This window comes from Hyperoodon ampullatus (assembly GCF_949752795.1).
Source record: "Hyperoodon ampullatus genome assembly, chromosome: X".
NCBI lineage: Eukaryota > Metazoa > Chordata > Mammalia > Artiodactyla > Ziphiidae > Hyperoodon > Hyperoodon ampullatus.
The window spans coordinates 120164643-120185794 of NC_136913.1; the positions used below are offsets into that span (position 1 = coordinate 120164643).

A 21152-nucleotide genomic window follows, 5' to 3' on the forward strand; every position below is an offset into this window, starting at 1 on the left:
AATGAGTTTTTGTACAGGTGACATGGATAGGTATATATGGGGCCACATCAACAGGGAGCGATATTATGAAAGTGGCAACAGGGTTCAGGAGAAATGGGAAGAAAAGGTCAGACTGCAGGCAAAGAGAGAAGTTAGTCCACATGGAGTTCAATGAGCTGTTTAAGTCCTGTACCTGGAAGGTAATGAAAAGAAAGACATGGAAAAGACAGTGTGCTAGAAAATGGACAGAATTTGGTGACTGAGACCACACGGAAGGGTAAAGCATGGGGGACGTCAAGGTTTTGAATCTAAAGACCTAGAAGTGTAGTGAGCTCAGTAATAGATGTAAAGGGACTTACCTGGTGGCACAGTGGTCAAGAATCTGCCTGCCAATGCAGGGTACACGGGTTCGAGCCCTGGTCTGGGAAGACCCCACATGCTGTGGAGCAGCTAAGCCTGTGCTCCACAGCTACTGAGCCTGTGCTCTGGAGCCCGCAAGCCACAACTACTGAGCCCGCAGAACTAGAGCCCGTGCTCCGCAACAAGAGAAGCCACTGCAATGAGAAGCCCATGTGCAGCAATGGAGACCCAACGCAGCCAAAAAAAAAGACAAGGAAAATGACAATTTGGGCTCTAGAGAAGGCTGAATTGAGGTGACAATGACACACCCAAGAACATGTGCTCAGTAAGCAACTGGAGAAGTAAAGTAGAACTCCAAAGATTGGGATTGGAGAACTGACTTGAAAATCACCTATGTGGGGACTGCCCTGGTGGTCCAGTGGTAAAGAATCCGTCTTCCAATGCAGGGGATGCGGGTTCGATCCCTAGTCAGGGAACTAAGATCCTATATGCCGTGGGGCAATTAAGCCCACACGCCACAATTACTGAGCTCGCACACCTCAACGAGAGAGAGAAAACCCACACGCCACAAGGAAAGGTCCTGTATGCCTCAACAAAGATCCCGCGTGCGGCAACTAAGACCCAATGCAGCCCCCCCAAAAATCAATCAATCAATCAATAAATAAAATAAATATAAAAAAAGAAAATCACCTATGTGGCCATGACAGATGAGTAGGTGATATCCTGGAAGAGGTGATGATAGTGAGGGAAATAAAACAGACTAAGGACTGAACCACAGGGGGCTCCATAGTCTGGGTGGGAGAAGCAGCACAGTGTTAGGAGTTCAGATACTGTCCTGGGCAGTGGAGAAGTCAGAAACCCAGGTGAGCAATTTGAGCAGCAGACAATGAATATAGGAGGAAAAGAAAGGGAAAGAGGTATTGCCTTTGACTAAAGGGACAGATTTCTATGGATACTGTTCTGATAGGATCTGCTTCCCCAGCTGGGGCTAACCAAGGCTCTTAAGGTTGAAGAAAAGAAGAGCACCTGATTGTGGTGGAAATTGAAAGTGAGAAGAAGGTAGACAATGCCCTAAATTAGGATGAGCTGTGTGCTCGTGCATGCGTGCATGCATGTGCGAGGTAGGGGGCAGGGTGTGTGAAGGAGAAGGCAAAGACACAGCGCCATCCGCTAGGTCTAGAGCAAGCAGCTGAGGGACGGGAAGAAGCAAGACCAACACATAGAAAAGAATACAGTGTATGCAGAAGTGAAAAGGTGTGTACCTGAGATTCTAAGGTTCCCGAGACTCAGTGAGTACAAGGAAGCAAGGTGAAGGTTGCCCCTGCATTGGGGTTTTTTAGGAGTAAAAGTTTTGTTAGGCCAAGAGGAATTCAGAGGGAATTCCAGATGAGGAAATTATATGAGGGAAGCTTTAGAAGTTGGTGTGAGCATGGCACGTGGAAGGGACACAAAGGGGGAACAACCAACAGGAGTGGATGATTCTCGCTGGACGTGAGAGCGATGGTGGACACAAAATATGTACAGACACATTGAAAGGGTCGACAGGGGTGGCCCTGAGTACCATATTGAGTCATCTGCCCTTCATCCTAAGGGACTAGGAAACTACTGAAAGGTTCTGAGCGAGAATATATGATGGGAGAAATACTGTTTTAACAAGATTAATTTGGGAGTATGGGGAAAGAGATGGAATGGGAAAGGGCGAAAGCAAGGAGACTAATGAGAAGATTAAATCAAATAGTCTGTGTGTAAAGTCCTAAGGGCTTGCTTGCACTAAGATGGAGATAAAAAGTTTAACAAGGTGGCACCACAATGAGAGCTATGACAAAAGGTAGGATCAGTAGGACATGGTGACTATATATGGAGTGAGTGAGAAGAAGAGGATCAAAGGCAGTTTGGAGACTTAGGGAGGCAAAGAAAAATGTCACTGGTAACAGGAATAATAAAGACAAGGGATAAAACAAACTGGCCTGAAGGAGAAAATTATAATATCTGTCTTGGATACTAGAATTTAATGTTACAATGGGGAATCCATATAGAGCCGTCTAGCAGGCAGCTAGAAATATGAGACTTAACAAAGAGGAAAAGTCAGGACGAGATATATCATCAATGGAAGTCATAGAAATGGATGTGCTTATCCAGAGAGATAGGATGTAAGTGAAGAGCAGAGGGAAGACATAGCCCCCCCAAAAAACTGACAGTTAGGGAGAAGACACAGGATGAAACAAAATAAAAAGACACTAGGTTGCCAAGAAGGGAAAAAAAAAGGACCATGGAGCATCACAGAAACCAAGGGAGGAGAGTTTAAAGGAGGACATAATTGGCAGTGTCAACTGCAGCCGAGATATGAGGGAAAAACGAAAGACAACACAACGAGTTCAGCAAGGAGGTCACTGCTCTCCTCCAGGAGATGCAGCAGAGTAAGGTGAGAAGATAGAATGCGTGGGGCTAATGGAATAGTGGAGCCAGGAGCCGGGGGATGAAGGCAGCAGGCACCAAGCACTCATTAGAGAAGTTTGCAAGGTGAGGAATTAGACAGCCATCTTGAGGAGACAAAAAGGTGAAGCACAGGTTTAATTCAAATTGGTGGGAAGACTTCTGAGTGGGACCACATAGAGGAAGAATCCAGGGAAAATATAATAAGGTACTCAGGGCTCTTTGAAGAAAATTAAAAGTGAACATTTGCACATATGTGTACAGAAGTACCCAGAATGGAACATTAACTAACATCCAGTTACCTGGGCTTTCTGTAACGGTGCCATCCGACAGCAGAGCACTGCAGTGCACTTCATACAGATTTGTAGGAAAATGCTTTTGTAATTGTTAGAACCAGAGTCTTGACTAGAATTTAATATGAGAGACAACGTGGAGCCATCAATGATTAATCCATATTCCTGATGTTCTGTCCATGCTCTGAAAAAGAAAAACAATGCTATATTTGAATCTACTATACATTGCTATTTAGGAACTTTAAAAAACCACTCAGAGGAGGGTTATCATCAATCTGGTTCCTGGACGTGTAAATTCTAAAGAAGCAACCGTCTCTATTAATGGCACAACAGACACTTTCTATCACATCTTTGAGACTCAAGCTGCCCATATCAATGGCACTAAGTTGTAAATATAAAAATAATGGACTTCTAGCAGCCAGTCTCCATATAAGAAACTCAAGGTGAATTTTGGAAATTACAGTTCCATCAAACTCTGATATGAAGACAAATCATCAGTCAATCTGAAAACTACTTAACAATGCAGGGAAAAGACAAAATGGCTTTGGGGTATACAAATCACAGAAGATATTCTTAATATCTTTGCCCGAATGACAAACCTATCAATAGACCTGGCTTCTCAAATATGATGGACTACTAAAAAGACATAGTGTTCATTAAAGAATAGCATACAATAATGATATATGTTCCTTAAATAAGAATCATTTTATACTAGACTAGTGGTTTTCAACCATAGCCTTCCCATGAGTCATCTGGGCAGCTTGAAAAAAAGCCCATGTCTTAGGTTTATCCACAGACAAATTAAATCAGGGTATCTTAGGCAGGGCTTGGTTACGTATAGGCATGTTTTAAAAGGCTCCATAGGTAATTCTCATGTATAGCCAGGATGAAGTAGTATTAGTTGCCAGGAAAGACAAATATAACAGGTGCTGGACTTCCCTGGTGGCGCAGTGGTTAGGAATCCGCCTGCCAATGCAGGGGACATGGGTTCAAGCCCTGGTCCGGGAAGATCCCACATGCCGTGGAGCAACTAAGCCCGTGCGCCACAACTACTGAAGCCCACGTGCCTAGAGCCCTGTTCCGCAACAAGAGAAGCCACCGCAATGAGAAGCCTGCACACCACAACCAAGAGTAGCCCCGCTCACCACAACTAGAGAAAACCTGCGTGCAGCAACAAAGACCCAACGTAGTCAAAAATAATATATATATATATATATATATATATATATATATATATATAACAGGTGCCAAGTATTTAAGAAAAACATATGGGGGAAAACTTACAACTGAAAAAATTCTACCAATTAACATTTTAATTTTCTTTTGCAATTAACCAAAAAAACACTGATTAATCAATTTCTGCTCAGGAAATCTTGGGTGCCATTTGAGAACCGCTGCAGTAGACGTATTAAACATAGCAGGATCTCATCGTTATACAATAGATTCATTTGTCTAATTTTATGCTCCTCAAACCTTAATGTTTAAAGGAATCTTGTTAAAATTCCTGGGAATCTTGTTAAAGTACACATTCTGATTCAGTAGTTTTTGGGTGGGACATGAGATTTTGCATTTCTAACAAGCTTCTGGTGATAATGGAGCTGCTGTTCTATGGACTATGTGTAGTGAGAGCCTAATATGCCTCTTCCTTCCTTCCTTTCATATTCTGCTTCATGATAGTATGAGCATGTTTTATTCACTAATTAAAAAGATATCGGGCTTCCCTGGTGGTGCAGTGGTTAAGAATCCGCCTGCCAATGCAGGGGACACAGGTTCGAGCCCTGGTCCGGGAAGATCCCACATGTGGGGGAGCAACTAAGCCCGTGAGCCACAACTACTGAGCCTGCACTCTAGAGCCCACGCACCACATCTACTGAAGCCCGTGTGCTCTAGAGCCTGTGCTCCGCAACGAGAGAAGCCACTGCAATGAGAAGCCCACACTCACTGCAACTAGAGAAAGCCGTGCACAGCAGTGAAGATCCAACACAGCCAAAAATAATAATAAATAAATAAAAATAAATAAATTTTAGAAAAAGTTTATATATGCGAAAAAAAAAAGATATCAATCATGCATTCTCCTTTGCTCCCCTATTCACAGAGCTGACGATCAGCAGAAAACAGTGGCTCAATAATCAATCAAGCAATATTTGGTCTCTAACTAGGCCATGTAGAAGAATGGAAAGAACTATTAACTAATCTTTCTTTGGAGAATAGAAAATCTCCTTGGGGTAACAGAGGCACACATGAGAGAATATACCCAACCAAACATGATATTAAATGGTTAATATCTGAAAAGAATGGATACATGTATATGTATAACTGAATCACTTTGTTGTACACCTGAAACTAACACAACGTTGTTAATCAACTATACTCCAATATAAAGTAAAAAATTTAAAAAAAAGGTTAATATCCAGTGATTGGGACAATAAATACACACCAGGAAAGAACAATGGTTTCTTTGTGAGGTATGATATCTGAAATGGAACTTAAAAGACAGGACAGAAAGAGGTGAAGAAAAGAGGGAATGTACGTGTGGTGCACTAGGAAAATAAGCTGAAAAGGTCACCTGGGGCCTTTGGTACGACCTGATTCTGTGGGTAACAGAGATCCAACTAAAGGTTTCTGAGCAGGGCTGTGACATGGGCAGTACTTTATACCTAAGGACCACTCATCTGGCAGGGGAGCTTACGTGCTTTGAGGCACGAGTTACTAGGAATCTGATGTGGAGCACCAGTGGAGAGAGTGGGGACATGGGTAAGGCTTGGTGGCTGATTTGAAGTGGAAGGGACAAAGGAGCAGAAGCTGGCAAAAGGGATTCTGTGTCTGATGCTTGTGTAACTTGGGGAAAGATGAGTCAGGAAGAGGGAATGTTGAGTCAGGAAGAGGGAATGTTGAGATGGTGAGTTCAGTTTTCCATAAGCCCTGGCTTTTACAAAAGTGCCCAAGGGCTCCTGAATGGTGCTATGGACTGAACTGTGTCCCCCCTGAAGTCCCATGTTGAAGCCCTAACCCTCAATGTGATGATATTTGGAAATGGGGCCTCTGGGAGATAAGTTTAGATGAAGTCATGAGAGTGGGGCCCTTATGATGGGATGATGGGATTAATATCCTTATAAAAAGAGGAAGAGACACCAGAGCTTCCTCTCTCTCTGCCAAGTAAGGACACAGCAAGAGGGCAGCTTTCTGCAAGCCAGGATGGGGGACCTCACCAGAACTCGGCCATGTTGGCACCCTGATCCCAGACTTCTGGTCTCCAGAAATGTGAGAAATAAGTTCCTACTGTTTAAGCCACCTGGTCTCTTGTATTTCGTTATGGTAGCCTGAGCAGACTAAGATAAATGCAAGTAAAACACATGTAATCTGGACTGCCTTTATAAGTACCATTTGGTTAAAGGAAGGAAACATTTATCATAGGCAATTAATAAAAACCTGTTTACTCTCACTGATGTCCAAATAACAGAAGAACAACAGCTGTTTTAAAATTGGCCATAGCCTCATGAATGTGGGCTATTCATTTTTAAAGTCAGTTTAAACACTAGTGATGAGGACACAGATAGAGCATAGTTGTTAAAAGCATGGGCTCTGGAATTGGGTAGACTTGTTCTACACCTTATTAACTGTGTTATCTCGAATAAGTCACTTCATCTCTCTGAGCCTTAGTTTCCCTATTTCTAACATGAAGAAAACGAGACTGTGTTACTGGGTTGCTGTGAAGATTAAATGAGAATAATTTAAAGTGCTTAATGTTGTTCCTGGAACAAAGAGGGCACTTAAGAATTGTGAAATAATATTATCTACGGGTCTTTGGATTTACTGCAGATACATCCTGTGGCATTCCAGAAGAGGAAATTGATTTGCTTACGGCCAAGGTAAATTCCAGTAATTGGTTTAGACAAAGCTAGGCCTTGGTCAATGTCAAGTGTAGGAAAATGTAACTCTGGGTATTGAATTATTGTGGATCAGTGGCTTTCCTTGAGAACCTTAGATTCTACAGGTGCTTCCTAAGCAGCTTGTTGAAAGCAGTCGAGTGGCCATGCTATCAAGTATTTGGTCTCCTTTGGAGCACTGGGGCATGAAAATTCACACAGAAAATGGCTCCAGGACCTCGACCTGCATGGAAACTGTTTTAGAGACTGATTTTATTACATTCAATTTAAGAGACCATGAAAAGGAATATTTTTTCTTAACATGGACCAGGACAGAGTATCAGTGATAAGTACCCAGACCCTAAGTATTTAGAAAATGAACCACTTTTCTAAAGCTTGAGAAGGGCAGGGTTTTCTTTTAAATGAAAGAAGAGGTGGAAAGTGCCAAATAATCTCAAATGGGCTATTAGCCAAGTCCTCAGGAAAGGTTCTAACTTACAAGGATAAAGCACCTGCAAACAAAGACTGATAAATTACAGAAAACGGAGCCTTCTGCATAAGCAGCTGTGATTTACATCTGTACCAATGTCTAAATATAACAAATTGATGTACTTTCTTACTTTTTAAGGCTTCTAGTACTTTTAGGAAATTCATGCAGCAACTTTTTACGATATTCAATCAACAACTCATGTAATCGATCTTCTTTCCGTTCGCTTTCTTGGATGGTTTTGGTGGTCAGTTCCAAGAGCTCGGTGCTGGTTTGGAAAAGGCGGCAAGCATAGCAGGTAGATTTGGCTGTCTCCATCTTGTCCCCAGTAAGCACCCAGACTTTCAGACCTGCTGCGTGCAGGGCTTCAATGGTCTCAGCGGCTTGATCTTGCAGCCTGGAAACACAAAGGAAACCTTTTTATCTTTGAAAATTCCTGACACAGATTCTAAAAGAAGGCTTGTTAAAGAGAATATCCTTGGTAGATAGATAGTGGGAAGCAGCCGCAGAGCACAGGGAGATCAGCTCGGTGCTTTGTGACTGCCTGGAGGGGTGGGATGGGGAGGGTGGGAGGGAGGGAGATGCATGAGGGAAGGGATGTGGGAACAGATGTATATGTATGACTGATTCACTTTGTTATAAAGCAGAAACTAATTAAAAAAAAAGAAAAATAGGGGGAAAATTCAGAAAAGGTGAATTAAATGATAGGGTTTTTTTCCCCTAAAAAAAAAAAAAGAGAATATCCTTATAATTCACAGCAATTCTGGAGTCCTGACATATTTTAACAGTTGTTTTTCTTATATATCCTCTACCATTTCTGAGCATACTCTTTCTGGCATAGTTTTACTTATTAAAGTGCATTTCAAACAATGAGGTTTGGAAAGTTTATGTTTTCTCACTATACAAATACTTAACATGGTTCAAAACAGAAAGGGCCAGACACAGTCTAATGAGATACTGAAGGAAGTTAGCAAATCCCCATCCCTGAGGAGCTGGAAGTTTAGGAAAGCCAACCATTCTGAAGGAGATTTTAAGCATTATTCTGAAAGGCAAGGGTAGAAGAAGAGTGATACTTTGCATTCCTTTTGGTCAGAGAATAACAATGAAATTAGACTAAATGAATTATATTAGAACTTTAATACCTTCCAATGAATATATGTTTATAACTTCATGTTTGGGTTAAGCCTCACAATTTGCATTCATAGCTTCTAGAAAACTCCTAAAATAGAATCTAAAACTTATTTTTTCAAGCAGATCAATTCTGGAGCCCTATAATCATGCCCGGCAGAGCTCAGCCTGTATGGTTAGAGCAAATTATTTTAAAGTATGCAAAAATATGCTCTAGTCTGTTAAACCAGGTTACAATGAGCTCTCATGTTGTTTGCTCAACTTTGAATTTCCTTTCTGCTCATCTGTCTATCAAAATTGTACCCATTCTACCAAGCACCAACTCAAATGGTGTCTCTAGCACAAAGCTTCCTATGCACAGTAAGACTACTTCATAAATACCTGCATAAATGAAGGGATGGCTTAGTAAGTACTCAAAAGACCTTAGAGATGACAGATTCATTCTTCTAAGTCACAAATATTTAACTTAAAAATTATTCCCACAAACAGTTCAAAATCTGATGTACAGACAAAGCTGAATCAAAGATTTCAAAACTTGAGAATGAATTACCAATCTGGACAGATACCACCCTAAATGACTGGTCATTAAAATAACAAGAATATCATTTTCTAGTTACTTGTCTTCCACTGCAGTGGCTCCAATTAAATTCATGTTTGTCTCAATCTCATCAAAAACCTTTTCCATTTTTTCTTCTCTGTCTTGTAAGGCCATTTTTGCCTCTATGAGCTGTCTGTTAATTCTTTCATAATCATCTGGAGCAATTTCTTTGAAGGCTACACAAAGTGTCCGATACCCATCCTAGAAGCAAGGTAGGAGATCTCTAGTTATCCAAATAATGAATAAAAACAAACAAAACACACTTTTTAAATACTCTTGCTTTACCACACAAAAGAGAAATTCTGACTAATTTCCTTTTTAGTTAAAAAAGGGGAAAAAAAGAGAAAGAACAGATTGCATTGGGTTAACATTCAATTAGGTTCGGAATAACAAATTAATAGCTCTTGGGGTTAAAAAAAAACAAACAAAAAACAAAGATTCTTGAAAAGTCTTCAAAGGGTGCAAATTCTGAACAGAAACTCCAGGATTTTTTATATTAAAATAAGGAAAATAATATTACAAAATCCCCAAATATAAAAATAGGCCATAAAAATAAGCTAAAATTCATTTAAACAGTCCTTTAAATAGCAATCCATAGACGTAGTCATCTCTAGCATTTCTCTATCTACTGGGGGGAGGGAGTGTAGGCTCACCATTGCATTACGTTCCACATGGACTTTAGTTAACTCAATTTCATGATTTTGTACCCTGGGGAAAACTGCTGAGTCGGCTCCTTTACAAAAGAGAAGTATGTCTCCTAAAATAAAGAATCAGAGTACTTGACTTACTTAGAATAGGGATTTTAATAATACATAACTATTAAGGTGGCCTCTCCCACCCAGCAGCTGTGTATCCTGAGCCTGCCTTGGAATGTTCATCCAAATGGAAGCAGACATCTTGACCTTTACTCTGTCAGGACAACGTTCACCACCTCTTGGGACCAATATGGACATAGCTAATATCTCAGAGTTTACAACATGCACCTCTGTTAAAAGAAACTTCCATCAAGTGAATCACAGAAGACGGTGCTTGTATCAAGGAGCTGCATCTGAATTCTCTTTGAAGATGTTGTCAACCATGGTCTAAAGTTCACATGTGGCATCTACAGATGTCAAGGATCAAACTCAAGCTCAAACAAGATAAAATCATTTTGAAAGACTATACACATTAGCTTTTAAAAGAGTAGCTTGAAGGTTTTCACCGGAAACTGGAGAGTAGCTCTGTAGAATGCTAGTACAACTACAGCTTTATACCAGTCCATGCACGCAGGAAAGTAGACAGTACTATTAAGAAGGACACTCTGACCTTATAAGGCAAAGTGCTAAGTTCAAAAAGTTAAAAAAGGGTAGCTCTGAGGTCAAGGCCCTTGATAGACCACTTCCTCAGACATCTTACCATCTGCACTAGAACATGGACGTGCATGTGTACAGGTAAGAACAGCAAGTATTCCAAATGTTAGGTGTTTTTAAAAAAAAATTCTCTCACATAGCCATAATGTGTTTAAAAGTCATAAAACGAATTCCACATTCACATATAATGAAATCAGCATCGTGACTTTGCAGTCACACCACAAAGTATGAATAAGGTAGGATATATTCCCTGAAGGGTCCGTCTAAATCTTCCCCTTCTCATATTAAGACATTTTCAACAGATTTAATACTAAAAAGTAAATTACCAGGAAATAAATCAAGGATATTTTGGAAAACCACCTGGAGACAGACAGACAGACAGACAGACAGACAGACAGACACACACACACACACACACACACACAGAGGAATATGAGAGCCCACAAACGAAGCAGGAATGCTACCCATGGGTCTTGCTGAATCTGAGCAGAAGGCATCCCAGTCACCATGGCTCCTCCCAAGAACATGGGGGAACCCTGAAATGATGGTACTGTTTCCCCTGCAAAGGGCAAGCTTCTTTACTGTGTTAAACAAACAGCCCAGGGTGCTAGAGTAAAATCACATGCCCTTTCCCAGCAGTCAGGCCCTTAGTCATCTCTAGCTTACCTGCTTCTAGGAAGTGTAAAGCAGTGGGGAATTAGGAAGGTCAGAGAGGGATAACCAGCAACTCTCTACACTCATAGATTCTACTGCTAGTAATCTCATACCATCCAGTTGTAGTGGGCTGCTGCAGGTAGACATTGGTGGTGATTGGTTAGTACCCTGAACTGTGAAAAAGTCACCCTTTCAGTTCCTCTTTGGACATCCAAGACTGGGGGGTAGAGTTCACTTTCCAAGAAAATGCATATATTGTCATACCGGGGGTTCTGCCACTGACAATTTGACAAACTGAACATGTGCTTATATAAATACATTAAGGCATATACAAAAGCTTTGCACGACTTTCGGTAATCATACACTACTACGTGAAATGCTTTTCTCTCTTGAAGTAGTTGATCAACATACAAATCTACAAATGGAAAAAGAAAAAGTCAAGTTTTAAAAATGCATACCTGATTGAGTCTTCACAACTACACTCATACGACGGCGGACAGAATCGAAGTTTAAGGTGTGAAGAAGTTCATACCTTTAATAGAAAAAAAAAAGAGAAAAGTGAAATATGTAGACCAAGATAAAACACAACAGAAACATCTTAATTTAACAGAGCTCTCCTCTTTGGATAAGGGTTGCTAGTTGTGGGCACAACGGGTGCTTTCCATTGTGTCTTTGGAATTTCTCTGTGCTTAGAACATGCTGTCGGAGGATACCAGTGTTGGTTAAGGGTTATCTATATCTTCTCATTATATAACTTAAAATAGTAAGGAGAGACTGACTGCATAGAAATGAGGAACAAAGAGCTGTCCTGCGAAGCTATATATGGGGAGGGTCTAGAAATAGTCTCACCCTGCCAAGTATTTTAATCATCTATGGAGTGCCTACTATGTGTCAGGCACAGTGAATGATGCTGAAGAAGAGACACACATCTTCCCTTAAGGCGCTTACCAAATGATAAGGGAGACAGAGGGTAATGAGATGACTACCCCCTAGTCTTCCAAATACTGTAACAAAGGAACACACAGGGGAGATGTGGGAGCACAGACAGAAGGCTTCTGAAGGAAGGCTTCCTGGAAGAGGTGGTGCCTGAGCTGTGTTTTGCAGGAGTGACACGATGAAGAAAGGATATCATGGCATCCGAGTATAGAGAAGAGCATGTGCAAAGGCACAGCAACATGAGAGCACGTGGCCCACGGGGGGACTTACAGTAGTTCACTTAAGGCTTGAGATCTAGTTGATAGGGGAGTAGCAAGAGAGGTAGGCAGGGGCTGGGACCTGAGAACATTGTGGGTCATTTCAGAGATTTGGGATTTCATCCTAAGGGCAATAGGAATCCACTGAAGGGTATAAACAGTGGATTGACATGATCAGATTTGTGTGTAAATGGCTAAGCTATTCACCAGATGAAAGGATGAAGAAGAAGAAAGTTTCTAAGACTTATTAGAAAAAAAATGTGAGGAAATAATTTCTTGAAAATAAATAACTTGTATACAAGTATTTACTACAAAGCTTCTCTTTGATGGGAGTGAGTGGGTCATTGGCTTTGGGATGTGTACATATAAGACATCTGCTTGTAGCACAGTATCTCATTTGTTGTTGGCCAGATGGGGGCACTGTTGTGAACTGGCTAGAATCTGGACTTTGACAATGACTTGGGGCTCCTGGCAGTCAGGCCTAAGAGCCTTCTTCTGGTTCCTCTGGCTCTTGAACATTCCTTCCCAAAGGGGCATATTCCCTAAGCACATCTACATATGTTACATGTTTCTGAGATGGGTCTCACGAGATGCTAGGGGTCAGAATGGAAGTCAGACAATTACATTTCAAGTTCACATAAAGAATTCAAATTAATCCCAGGGGCTAATTAAAATCCGTTATTAAGCCAAGGTGGTTTTGTTTGTTGGGGTCTCTGTAGTGAAGAAAAAAAAAAAAAGAAATGTGGAGCTACGGCTGCATGAGTGTACTTGCCCTGAGGCTCACACCCAAGCATCTAAAACAAGAGAAAGCTTCTGACTCCAAAGCTGCCATGTCTGGCAGCGCTTGCAATCCCAGAATGATTGGTTGGGTTCTGGACAGCAGAAGGTTTCATGCCTGTTCACTGATTTTTCTTGGAGCATGTGTTGGAGACCTGAAATGGCATCTAAAATTCAGAAAAGTCCAGGCAGATGCTCATTCAGGCTACTGGACCCATATGTGAACAGAATTGGAATCATTTACACCTCAAATGCTAGTTTCTGCCATTCTATGAAAAATGTCTTCTCCTACTCCAAATACATTTACATAAAGCTCTGAACTGGGAGAGCAGAGTCCTACATTTATAGATGCAATCAGTTCCCTTTGCTGCCCTTCCTAAATCCATCTAAGGTGGACTGTGGGGTTAAGAAGTGACAATCATCAAACATACAGTGCTACTTACTCTTCTATTTCTTTTCTTTGGTTCTCTACTCTCATATGACCATTCCGCATTCCTACAAACGTGAACCCATACCTGCGAAACACAATAAAAAAGACCTTTGTGTATCTTTAAAGAATAATTAATTTCCTCTTGCACTGGCATTATTCATACTTGTTTATTGTTTTCTTCTTTTTCATGAGATCTCAATCTATAACTTTACTTCCTTTTACTCACTGAGATGTTAACACAGAGCAAGTCAATGCCCAGTCACAAATTGTAACCAAGAAAGAGGCAATCTGTAATTCCAGTTCTGTAGCTAACACATGGGGTGACTTTTATCCACTTAATTAGCTTGGGCTTCATGGATAAAACAGGACTTTCAGTTACCAAATGATATCAAAATTGCTGGAAGCACTTCAGCAAGAACATGTGTTGTACAAAAAGTGGCCATTATTATTGGATTTCCAAACTATAATATGAATATTTGGACTTCTGGCTGGAATGCATAAATAGTAATGCAAGTTACATCTATGCGTTGCTATTTTTTTTTTTTTGGTCTTAACTGGTTAGGTTTGGGAATTTTTTTCAAACTTTCAGATAAAGTAGCTTGGCTCCTTATTAAAGAATGAGGATACTTATAAGATAAGGTAATTGAAGCAAATAAGAGAAGGAACAAAATAACTCCTGTCCTCCTGTGATTTCGCTTTCTCAGGAGAAGTACAAGAACTGTTTAATTTTTTTTTTTTTTTTTTTTTTTTTTTTTTGCGGTACGCGGGCCTCTCACTGTTGTGGCCTCTCCCGTTGCGGATCACAGGCTCCGGACGCGCAGGCTCAGCGGCCATGGCGCGCAGGCTCAGCAGCCATTGCTCACAGGCCCAGCCGCTCCGCGGCATGTGGGATCCTCCCGGATTGGGGCACGAACCCATGTCCCCTGCATCGGCAGGCGGACTCTCAACCACTGTGCCACCAGGAGAGCCCTGTTTAATTTTTTTTTACTCTTCAAAAATGTTAATGTATTTTTCTACAACTTATTTCTGGGTTTTAAAACAGCATTACTGAGGTATAACTGATAGAGAACTGCGAATACCTAATGTGTGCACTTTGATGAGTTTGGACACATGAATACATCTGTGATACCATCACCACAATCAAGGTAGAGACATATCCCAACATTTCTCAGGCTCTTTGTGTCCCCTTTGCTTTTTTGTTGTTTGTGGAAAGAACATTTAACATATGAGATCTACTCTCTTAACAACTTTTGAAGTAAAAATACCATATTGTTAACTATAGGCAGAACTGTACCTCTCGAAATTATTCATCTAGCATAACGTACATGCTTACCTTTTAGCTCCTTTGACCAAAGCTATTTCATCTGGTGAAGAGGACATATAGGTTAATTCAGCTGATTCTGTAACTCCATCAACAGCATCGTTTGTTCTAATTTCTACAGTATGACATAAACACAAGGCACGCAGAAAGAGCTCTTCTCGATTCTATTGAACAGTAACAGAAAAATGATTATATTAGTTTCACTGTGAACACTTGGTAACTAGTCAATGAACAGAGAAAACTTATTAATGTGAGAAAATGTTATAACCTCCAGCAAACTGAGTAGCAAAAATTTATAAATTCATAACACTCAAATGAACTACATATTCTCCTGGTCCCTACCAACATGGTTGGTTCTCAGCTAACACACCCTAGGGGCTATGCTAACTCATTCAGGTTACTGTAGTGCCACCTAATACCAAAGCAGTGACATCTCCATGGCCTAAAAGAGTTCATTCAGGGCTTCCCTGGTGGCACAGTGGTTGAGAATCTGCCTGCCAATGCAGGGGACATGGGTTCGAGCCCTGGTCTGGGAAGATCCCACATGCCGCGGAGCAACTAGGCCAGTGTGCCACAACTACTGAGCCTGTGCGTCTGGAGCCTGTGCTCTGCAACAAGAGAGGCCATGACAGTGAGAGGCCTGCGCACCGCGATGAAGAGTAACCCTGCTCACAGCAACTAGAGAAAGCCCACGCACAGAAGCGAAGACCCAACACAGACTAAATAAATAAATAAATAAATTGATTAATTTAAAAAAAAAAGAGTTCATTCAATTCTAATTCACAATCTGGCAATAGCTCAGGTTCAGGGAGACTCTGGTTCATTTCATGCCTAGACACTGCTGGGACTTGAATGATTTCAATAGACATCATCCTTGGAGCAGCTCATATTTTTAAAGATAAAGCACCAAAAATTATGATCACACAGTCAAGTGAAAGTTTTACCCAAATGCCATGTTTCATAATGCTCTCTTATAAATTCTACTTGTTTACAAATTCCGGAGTTGTCCATAAAATAAGAAAGGTGAAGTTGAAAGAACAGATGGTTATTCAAAAGTCTATGTCACGTGCCCAAATCCTTAATTTCTACTATGCTAACACATGCCTATATAAATTGATTTCTCAAGGTAAAATGGTAACGCAGAAAATGCCACCTTATCTGCTTTGTCAAAATATGGTAAGGGTCCATCAGTTTGAGAGAGTCCATCAGCCTCCTGAGTTACACCTTTATACTTATGCCCATCTATGCAGCATTCAATGAATTCCATGCTATTTTCAGTGAGTGTTCCAGTCTTATCAGTAAATACATAATCCACCTAAAAACAAGAACACAAACATATGCATTCTTTCTTCAATGTGATTAATTTTCTATAAGGCATAACTAAAAGGATATTCTCATATCCATAGAAATCACCTTTTCTAAAAACTTGTCAAATGTCAGGTAATTACAGAAGCAATATTATCAAATGAATGATAAATGAGGAAGTATTTTTAAAGATACTGAAATAGTATCACATGTCTAAGGTAGACTTACTTAAATGTAGGAGATTAATAGGCAGGAAAAATGTGGCTATTTTATCAAACTAAGACCCCTTCAATTTAACACCGACCTGTTTTGATATAAAGAAGTTAACATAAGAAAAGTCAATTTTCCAAGTGGGAAACAATTTACTGACCATTATTTCTCTCCCTCTCTCTCTCTGACACACTGACACATGCGTGCGTGCACACGCGCGCGCACGCGCACACACACACACACACACACACACAGAGAAAACATATTGGATAGGAACTTAAACTAACTGGGATGTAACAAAACCTTTCTTTGAAAAGTAAAATTTTCTATAAATATACTGGATTGAAGTAAAATGCATTATGTCATAGAATGTATATAAGAGTTACAGAATATAGACAGATGGGGAAATAATGTTACTTAATTAGACACAGTAAGTCAATGATGATCAAAAATATAAATGAAATTTCTTCCACATACTATGTATATTTTCAGATACTCCTCCAAAATATTTCCAAATTAAAAAAAGGAGCAGAGTTTATAATGACAGGTTAAAGTATAATATAAGCATACTTTCATAAATAATGGAAAAAATAGGCTATGAAATAAATTTCCCATGTAAAATAAGCCATTTTGAGCATTTTCATTTTATCTCAGTTTTTATCTCTTCTATTTATAACATCTGGCTTTTGGAAACCCACAATTTTATCCTCCTTTTTGGCAATTTATACTTAAATAGTTAAAATTATGGGCTGACAGGAACAAACGTAAGTACAAGATTAAGGTTTTTATTATGTAAGGGAGAAAGAGATGAACTGCAGCAGTAGTTGCTTTCTAATTATTTTTCAAAGCATTTCACGGTAGCAGCACTGGCACAAATATAGCATTCCAATCTTCTCTTTATTTTCCTGTTAGCCAGCCAAGTTTGAATTCTCTCTTTAAATTAATCCAAGTGGTATTATTCCTGTATCATTTAGATTTTTCCAGTTAAAATGAAATTCTTTGGGGCTTTTTTTCTGATCAAAATTATTAACCTTCATTCTCCCCCGAAGGTTGTCCTATGTTGTTGCAGCTCCTACACTTGGATGAGCTTTAATCCATTTTGAAATCTTTTATAGATGACAAAGGTAATAGCTTTAAAAAATAAAGTGCAGGGACTTCCCTGGTGGCACAGTGGTTGAGAATCTGCCTGCCAATGCAGGGAATACAGGTTCGATCCCTGGTCCGGGAAGATCCCACATGCCACGGAGCAACTAAGCCCGTGTGTCTCAACTACTGAGCCTGCGCACCTAGAGCCTGAGAGCCACAACTATTGAGCCCACGTGACACAACTACTGAAGCCTGTGCGCCTAGAGCCCATGCTCCGCAACAAGAGAAGCCACCACAATGAGAAGCCCGTGCACCGCAACGAAGAGTAGCCCCTGCTCGCCACAACTAGAGAAAGCCTGCGCGCAGCAATGAATACCCGACGCAGCCATAAATGAATGAATGAATGAATGAATGAATGAATGTGTATTTAAATAAAGTGTTTGCCTATATATAACAGTTTGTGCACTATGGATCTGTGTACAATTAATCTCACAGGTATAGGCCAACAAACTATACCCTGATAGAGTAATTATCAAACTGTAGTTTGCCTCACACTCACTAGGAGGGTGCTTGTTAAAATTCAGATCACTGGGCTTTATCCCCAGAGTTTCTCATTCAGTAGCTCTGGGGTGGGGTTAGATAATGTGCACTTCTAATAAGTTCCCAGGTGATGCTGGTCCTGAGATCATGCTTTGAGAACCACTGATCTAATATATGCCCTATACTCAGAACAAGGGGAGGAGAGGATTGGCTATTATTAAAAAGTATTCTCATATTTAAAGGAGAGTGAGGGCCGATGAGTCAGAGGCTACTGCTTGCCTCTGACTCTCAACAGCCTCTTCCTCTTTAGTGGTAGGTTTGAGCCAGTTGCAGGAAAGGCCCTTCTCTATCAGCAAGCTCAAAGCCATCAATTTATGGATAGATAGCCTAAAGTGAGATAGCTGTTCAGAATAGAAAGAGCCCTAAAATAAAGGTTGATCACATGAAATCACCTAGTTTACAGGTCAAAATTGGTCAAAAAATTTCATATTGTTTAACCTAGTGAAGAACTTGGACTGGAGTTGTGGCTCCACCACCTACTAAATTTGTAACCTTGGAAAAATCTCCTCATCTCTCTGAACATTAAATATTAGCCTTAAATAATCAAACTGCTGCACAAGGCTGTAAAGATTACTAAACATGTTTGTAAGTGTTATACAGATGTAGATTGTCATTGCTGTTGACTTGACCAAAATCACACAGTACTAGACTCTTTCCATCATTCCACATTCCCTGATTTTTCTGATTATTGTCACATTGCTATAGTTAGGGTATGATATGTATGTTTCCCCAACTACATGTTGAACAACTCAAGGGTTTCTTGCTTACTTCATAATAGTAACCCCAATACCAAGAACATATCTTAGATAACACAGAAGTTTAATACATAACCACTGGATTGAATTACTGGAATCACAGTATATACTCTGACACACCACTGGGCATAGCTGCGAGACTGGGAGGGGATATGAAGGAGGAGGCTATCCCCACCATTTTTTCAAAGTTGAAACCATTTGGCTGTCAAAAGGACTGATGTCTGATCATAAAAGACCCCATTCTTTTCCAATTGAACTGAGCAGTCTACTTCTTTTTGTTTCTCAAGTCAAAGACCAACACTGTCCTAAACATATCTTCCTATTCTTTTTTTAATACCAATGTGGGTCACTTTGGAAGAGGTTAAGCAAGTGTTTGCAATGGTATTGATCGAAACTAACTGACACTGCTTTTAAGTAACATAAAAGCCCTATAGATTTTAAACTATGACTCATCAAGGAGGAAACTGGTTACACTTAATTTCGTGTATACTGGTCCATGAATGCTAAATGTCCTAAGAAACCATTTCAAGACTTCTTTGCATTTTCATTTAGGTAGTTTCTACACATGTAAGCTGATCATGATGGCAAATTGTTTTTACACTGTACAAAGTGAAGTGGTGGTCTGGTTATTACCTTATAACTGACTAAATGACAGTCACATCCAGAAAAGCAGGTTTTGGCGGGGGAAAGAAGTGGTGGCTGAAATGAAAACTGTAGTTTCTTTTCACTGATCAAACTGACTACATTATTACCCAAAGCTCTACTTTACGTTCTGCAGTGTAAATAAGTCTAGATGATAGGAAAAAGACTATGTTCCCATAGTTAAGATGGAATCTGCTGAGGTGGAGATCTGGCCTGGATATCCTGCCTGTCTCTGGTGAGAATTAGGTGCCACATGTAGAATGATGGCTGTTCTATTTGCAGTAGCCTGGGACTAGCCATGTTCACCCTTGGGTATCTTAATCCATATAGCCAGGCACTGGATTTAGAATAGGCAGATCTAGTCAACTAAATCAGCTGTCAGGGATAGGTTCACCAGAGGTGGCTTATAACTCATTTTTTTTCCCATGCAAAAAAGCTGCAGATTTGATACCTTTTGTTGGGACTAGAGTAGTTCTACTCAGCTTTCCCTGGATGAAAACTTCTGATTTAAAAAGGCTAAGGTCAGCTGTGGCAGCTGAAGTGACCTACAAAAGAAACTTCTGGGAACAATATCTAAGGGAAAAGCATTCGTTCATTCATTGCTTATTCTATCCTTAGTGACTCAGTATCTCTGTGGAATGCAGATGCCACAGTCTGGGATCCTGGAGTCCTAGAGTCAGGTTTCAACATAATGATATCTGGAGAGTCCTTTCACCCTTGTGACTGTAGTTGTCAAGAGGGTACTCTGGTTTAGTCAAAGGCTGTGTAAAGAACAGAAATACAGAGTGGGGGTGGAGGGGGACTGAATTCAGGAGGAGAGTTTTCAGGGTGAGGCCCTATTCCAGCCATACAGTTCCATTAACTGAATTTGCATCTCCCAGTTACAGAAATGGTATTTCCACAGTCTTCACATTCTAAATATCAAGAGAATTAAATGCAAGCCAAAAAAATCCCCTCAGCTTGTAAAGATCATTACATGACACACAGTAAATTCAGACAAAGGGAAAAACTTTTCTCAATACTGATAAGAAAAGCACCAAAGAAGTCATCACTTGAAGAATTACAGCTAGACTGCACTGCATTTGAAAGCAACCTGGGTTAGCAGCGAGCTCAAAGCCTGGACTACCTTGGTATATGAAGCAAAAAGCATTTAGAGGAGTGCATGCCCTCACATTTCCCCTTCATTTAAATTCTTGCACTGGAATAAACAACTCTGCTTTCTAGGTCTATATTCCATCTGATCAGAAATGTACAAAGAAAATGTCCATAGGACAACTCTGGTCAATTTTGTTTATGGAACAAAATGCATTTATAAAATAGCTTTATTTCCACTGCCCCATAGTCTATCCCTAAATGATTATAGATGGTGATGAAGACTACATGTTTCCTGTTCCAAAGCAATAGCCCATAATCTAGCAACACCACCAGGTGAGTTTTAAAGAGAATTTCCGTAACATTCAAATTTAATACATAAATTGGTGTACTTTCAACACACTGATTTCAAAATGCCAGCAAAATAACTGACGTTATACTTATGAAAACATCGCTTGCCTTCGTTACATGCCTGCATAAAGGAATTTTCGTTGAATCACATTTCCAAATGTGAAATGGTCACATACATTGGTAATCCAGACTATAAGAAATAAGTTACTATGTTAACTTATTTTAAGTAAAAATAAGTTCTAA

The 21152-nt window shown here is 40.2% G+C and overlaps 1 protein-coding gene across 1 annotated transcript in view; it reads right to left on the reverse strand.

The window, feature by feature from the left end:
• ATP11C (ATPase phospholipid transporting 11C (ATP11C blood group)) overlaps positions 1-21152 on the reverse strand; it is a gene marked incomplete at both ends in the record, with an annotated part of 161827 nt that overhangs the window by 40125 nt on the left and 100550 nt on the right. The window contains 8 exons of the mRNA XM_079727592.1: positions 3075-3249; positions 7552-7815; positions 9164-9345; positions 9798-9901; positions 11606-11679; positions 13561-13632; positions 14881-15032; positions 16022-16183. Of these exons, the coding sequence (XP_079583718.1) occupies positions 3075-3249; positions 7552-7815; positions 9164-9345; positions 9798-9901; positions 11606-11679; positions 13561-13632; positions 14881-15032; positions 16022-16183 (1185 nt within the window). The remainder of the gene's footprint in view (positions 1-3074; positions 3250-7551; positions 7816-9163; positions 9346-9797; positions 9902-11605; positions 11680-13560; positions 13633-14880; positions 15033-16021; positions 16184-21152) is intronic.